Source organism: Drosophila serrata, unplaced genomic scaffold (genome assembly GCF_035046125.1).
Source record: "Drosophila serrata isolate PLE 108 unplaced genomic scaffold, ASM3504612v1 contig_96, whole genome shotgun sequence".
Taxonomy (NCBI): domain Eukaryota; kingdom Metazoa; phylum Arthropoda; class Insecta; order Diptera; family Drosophilidae; genus Drosophila; species Drosophila serrata.
The window spans coordinates 22,534-28,533 of NW_028256994.1; the positions used below are offsets into that span (position 1 = coordinate 22,534).

A 6,000-nucleotide genomic window follows, 5' to 3' on the forward strand; every position below is an offset into this window, starting at 1 on the left:
ATACGCGGTCGCTATGGAACCATATCCGACGATAGTGCACCTAAGTGAATGGCTAAACGAGCTAAGCTGGTATGCACCATTACGGACGTGAGCAGTAAAACCCCAAAGCGAAGGGTGTTACATGCAAACACGAATCTGAAGCTTCCGATGCATGGTGAGCATCAGGAAGACATGGAACAGAAGGGGTATAATGACAAACCCAGAGGTTGCCTCATGTGTGAAGGGCAACACGCCATCAAGGATTGCAAGGAATTCAACAACGCCCCCGTCAGGACGCGATTGGAGTTCGCCATGAAGCGGCGGATCTGTTTCGCGTGCCTTGAAACCGGGCACATGGTACGGTTCTGCAAGAGGAGCCGTAAGTGCAACGTCTACGGATGCCAGAGGAAGCATCACTACTTGCTGCATGACGAAGCCGATAGCCCCAGACGGTCACAGCAGTCAGACGGTGACCACAGGAGGGAGCTACGGAGCAACCACAGACGGGAGCCACAAGAGGTCATCAGCCAACGCAAGCGGATGCCGCAGTCAGCGGATCCAAGAGTGAGTAACATTTCCATGGCCCAAGCAACAAGCCTGAGAAGCGCTGGGCGCATGGAAAATGAGAATCGAAGCGGCCAGGAGACGCCGCATCGAAACCTTAGTTGTGTCGATTCGGATGGAGGCCACCTGCTGTTCCGAGTTCTGCCCGTGACGCTGTACGGGGAGAAGCAACAGGTGGACACGTACGCACTGCTCGACGAGGGATCGTCTGTGACGCTCATAGACGACGAGTTCGTCCGAAGCCTACACCTAAAGGGTGAGAGTCGACAACTAAACGTGCAGTTGTTTGGCGGTAAGTCCGCCAGAGAGCCTACAAGAAGGGTTAGCCTGCAGATCAGTGCAGCTGGCAAACCGAAGCGGCACGGTTTAAAGAACGTATACGCAATAAGTAACCTGAGTCTCCCGATGCAGAATTTACGTCGGGAAGATGTCAAGACGGCAAGGGCGAGCGCATGTCAAATTAGAATGGGTAGTATATGGACCAGTGAGACGTCAAGCGAGTCCACTGACGGAGAGATCGTGCCTACTAGCCGTTACCCAGGATGACGCTCTGGAGAAGATGGTCAGCGATTATTTCGAAATAGAGAATTTCGGAGTGAAGCTAGCGCCATCGGTCGCAGCCAGCGACGATGAACGGGCTCTGGGCATCTTGGAGAGGACGACTAAACGGATAGGTCAACGATACCAGACTGGGCTGCTGTGGAAGGATGAAGAGACGAGACTGCCAGACAGTTACAACATGGCACTACGGCGACTCGTCAACACTTTAGGGAAGGAGCTGTGGGAGTCTGTGCGGACATCAAGGAGATGTTCCACCAGGTATTGATGCAGCCACAAGATAGATGCGCCCAGAGATTCTTGTGGAGGCACGGAGATGACCGCAAAGACCCGGAGATCTACGAGATGACAGTGATGACGTTTGGAGTAGCTTGTTCGCCATGCTCAGCGCAGCACGTGAAGACTGTAAATGCTTCAAGGCACGTGCACACTGATCCCCGGGCGGTCCTGGCTATTAATGAGTACCACTACGTGGACGATTACGTAGATAGCTTCGCAGACGAGGATGAAGCTATAGCCGTCTCAAAACGAGTAAGAGAGATACACGCAAGTGCCGGTTTTAATTTGTGTCGGTTTTCTTCCAGCTCGCCGAGATTGGTCAGAGCCTTAAGTCCGTTAGGCACCAACGAGAACGTCGAGTGGACCGAATCCGAGCAGAAGGTATTGGGCATGTATTGGCACCCGGCTACAGATGACTTCAGATTCAGCGTCAAGTACCATCGGGTTCCCAGCAGCGTGATAACGGGGGAACGTGTCCCTACCAAGAGGGAGTTCCTCAGCTTGGTGATGTCTACGTTTGATCCGATTGGGTTCTTGAGCTGCTACATGGTAACCGCCAAGCTACTAATGCGAGAGATTTGGCGGAAAGGAGTCACATGGGATGAGCCATTGCCAGACGAGCTAGCCACGGCATTTGAGAGCTGGCGGCAAGAGATGAGCTATGTGAAGGAGTTCCGATGTCCACGCTACTACTTTGGTACTGGACGAGTACGAGCACTCCAGCTGCACGTCTTCGTGGACTCCAGCCAGTCGGCGTTTGCTGCGACGGCGTATTGGCGGGCCACCTACGCAAACGACGACGTGCGGGTGCATTTCGTATGTGCCAAAACGAAATGTGCTCCGATGAGGACAATGTCAGTCCCGAGATTGGAACTACAGGCAGCCGTGCTGGGAACACGACTGATGAACACTGTGAAACAGGAACACAGTGTATAGATAAGCAGATACGTACTCTGGACGGATTCTAAGACAGTGCTGCACTGGATAAGCAGCACCCACTGGCGGTGTAAACAGCTTGTTGGAAACCGGGTGGCAGAAACCCTGGAGTCGACGGAAGTATCCCAATGGAGATGGGTACCAACTGCCGAGAACGTGGCAGATGACGCAACCAGGCCGCTACGCCATGTGGACCTCAGTCAAGGGTCACGATGGCTAAGCGGGCCGACGTTCCTGCGGGAACCAGAAGAGAATTGGCCAGAGAGCTCCTCTAATGGTAGTGGCTGCACGAGAGCCACCGACGAGGAAGAGATGCCATGTGAGTTTGCGTTAGTGACTGCAAACGGATTTTTTATATCTTTCCAGAGGCTCTCAAACTACAACCGGCTGGTAAGGACCACGGCTTGGGTCCTTAGATTCGTCCGACGATGCCGGTGCCAGTATAGCGACCGTGAGAAGTATAACCTCACGGCAAACGAATGCGCCAACGCGGAGCGCATATTGATCCGGCAGGCGCAAAGTGAAGCGTTCTCCGGAGAAGAGTGGGACAAAGCTGGAAGAATCTCGAAAGAAGGCAGCCAACTGCGAGGACTGTCCCCGTATTTCGACGACGATGGAGTCATGCGTGTAGGGGGAAGGATCGACGCCGCCGCTTGTGTGCCATACAGCGCCCGGCGCCCCATTATACCGTCCAACAGACACACGCTGACGGTGATGGTAGTACACCACTACCACCAGAAGATGGGCCATCAGAACCACGATGCGACCATAGGCGAGATACGGAAGAAGTTCTGGATAACGAACTTACGGAGGTTGCTACGGAAGGTGTAGGCTGACTGCCAGATCTGCAAGCTGCGGAGGGCACAGCCGATGCAGCCAATAATGGGTCCTTTGCCTGAGGACCGACTGGAAGCCAACGGATGGCTATTCAAGCACACGGGCTTGGATTATTTTGGACCGTTGCACGTGACGATTGGACGTCGCATCGAGAAGAGGTGGGTGGCACTGTTCACCTGCTTAACCACGTGGGCCATCCATTTGGAGATGGCCCATGATTTATCTACAGATTTCTGTATCATCGCTATGAGGAACTTCATGAGCCGGCGAGGACCGGTGGTCATGATGTGGAGCGATAATGGAAAAAACTTCGTTGGAGCCAATCGAGAGGCCAGAAGATTCAACGAGCCAGAGAAGATCCAGGGCGAGCTGTCGTACAAAGGAATAGAGTGGATATTCAACTGCCCAGCGAACCCAGCTGAGGGTGGCGCCTGGGAAAGGATGGTCCAGTGCGTCAAGAAGGTGCTGGCCCATACGATGAGGGAGCTGGCTCCCATGAGACATGTTCTGGAGAACCTGTTGATCGAAGCGGAAAACATAGTAAATTCCCGCCCACTAACGCATCTGCCAGTTACTGTGGACCAGGAGGCTCCACTGACTCCCAACGACTTGCTGAGAGGAGTACCAAATCTGCCGGATCTACCCGGAGACAATGGACAGCCGTTGGAGAGGTGCCAGGAGGACTGGCCAGGATGATGCGAGACCGCACCACGCCGAGAGTGGAAACGAGGAATCGTGGAGAAGGTGTTCACTGGAGTAGATGGAGTGCCAAGGCGAGCGGCGGTACGGACTGACGATCGAGCCAGGAGGATTCGTCCCGCTTCGAAGCTAGCTGTTCTGGCTGTGGTGAATGCGGCTGCTTCATGAGGGCGGGGATGTCGAGGAACGGATAAGCTAACCCGCTAGAATATCGATAGTCAGTCAAGTTTGAATTACGCGCCACTTAGGCGAACTTTCGTTAAGTATGTATTCGGTATTTGAACTATGTTTGTAATTGGCCACACTGTTTATGGCCGAAAAGCTATGTTAAGTTCGGCGCCACGGTTTTTCCGATCGGCGATCCCAGCAGAGAAGAATAGGTTGAGGTTAATTCTAAGTTTGTACTTCCTCAACAGAATAAAACACACACCACTCATAAGCTCATTACCACACTTCAAGTCCGAGTGTTGGATACGCTACAGGATCTGGTATTTCTTGTTTCGGTGGAGCAAAGGTGTTAGATGGCAACTCCCGGGATTTGGATCGGCGTCAAAGGGAATAAGAAACAAAGTACCGGTATTTAGAGGTGAAGCAGAGAATGCGTCTGAGAGCAGAGGAATTTTACAGAGACAAATCCGTTATTTTTGAGAGAAAATAGGAGTAATCACCACTTCTAATAAAATTTGTCTGTTCATTTAGTCGGTCTTCGTTCTTTTGCCTTTGTGGTTAAAGATTTTTGTGTAATTTACTGCATGATGCTACTTATTTCGAGCCATTAAACGCATTTATTCTTGTAAAAACATTGAAAATTGCAGTCATAAAAATATTTTTTTAGATTTAAGAAAAATCGCTCTAAAAAAAAATCGCCCTTAAACTAAGAAAAATTTACTACAATTAAGAAAAGGTTTTCATAAATTTAGGGAATGGCACCATAAAATCAAGACAAGTCACCATTAACACCATTTTTTAGGGTTAATTTACATTTTTTTTCTAAAATCTGGGGCGTTTTTTCCTGATTTTGTTCGTTTAACGTCTTTCTCAATATACGGGCAAATCGCCATAGTTTTGACGGTCAATTTTTCGTGTAACCAAGTCGAATTCGCCCTAGATCTACAAGATACAGATTTAAGTTTAAAGGGGAATGCATGAGAATAACAGAGAAGGAGATATTTTCGGTATTCTTCATGGGGCTTCGGGTTTTCAGTTCGTGTAAAGGGTTAGCTTCGGGTTTTCAGTGCGTGTAAACAGTGTAAACATGTTGCTTAACTTTTTTGAAGGTATGTTTATTATTCTTGTTTACTTAAATGTATTAATATAGATATATGTAAATTTTTAATCTAATAGAATCTGAATCTGAATCTAATAGTGAAATTAAGTGCCTTACTCGGAGCCAGCTTCGTGGGGAAATTCTGACGGATCTTGTTGGTGTGGCCGTGGAGTTTTATAATCTAAAAAAACTCAGACGTAATTTATTAACTATATTATTTGCAATAAGTAGTCAAAAAACAAACATGTACAAACACATACATACATATATTCATACCCTGCAGTACCGCGTGTCATCAATAGCCACTATCATCAACCCGTCATCAACGCGCCGACTGCGACTTCTTTAGAGTTGACGCTCTGCCGGCTGCGACTTCTATAAAGTCGACGCTCTGCCGACTGCGACTTGTACGGAGCCTACGCTCTTATGTTGCCATTGTGATTGTCAATAGTTTGAGTTGCAATAACATTTTAAGTAACTTTTTGCCTAGTCGGATATATCCTTCATACCCTGTTTCCAATGGAAGCAGAACACTCGGACACAAGTTAGCCAAACGGGACTTTGTGAAACGAAACGAACAATAAGAGAAAAAAACGGACTTGAGGATCCGTTTTTCCGGATCGTTGTTCGTTTTGTTGTTGGAGGCACGGTCCTGTTTTTTCCTTTCCGTTTTTCGTGTTTTCACTTGCAGTTAAACAGCGAGCTAAGTAAGAAGTGTGCGCAGGCCAAATTTGAAAAAAAAAAATTGTACATATACATATAAAAATTTTGTTCAGTTTTCATCAACAATTCATCGATGTTTCATCATCAATTCAATGATGTTTCATCAACAATTCATCATCAATTCATCGATGTTTTGTTGTAAATATACATATGTAAAT

At 48.6% G+C, this 6,000-nt stretch overlaps 1 protein-coding gene and 1 pseudogene across 1 annotated transcript; both read left to right on the forward strand.

Moving 5' to 3' along the window:
- The first annotated feature begins 171 nt into the window (after window positions 1-171).
- On the forward strand, window positions 172-2,316 carry LOC147644793 (uncharacterized). The gene is made up of 3 exons (XM_086840646.1): window positions 172-835; window positions 1,029-1,242; window positions 1,314-2,316. The coding sequence occupies exons 1-3, from the start codon at window positions 172-174 to the stop codon at window positions 2,314-2,316; spliced, it is 1,881 nt and encodes a 626-aa protein (XP_086696772.1).
- A 621-nt stretch (window positions 2,317-2,937) lies between these two features.
- Window positions 2,938-3,849, forward strand: LOC147644794 (uncharacterized; annotated as a pseudogene).
- Window positions 3,850-6,000: the final 2,151 nt, after the last annotated feature.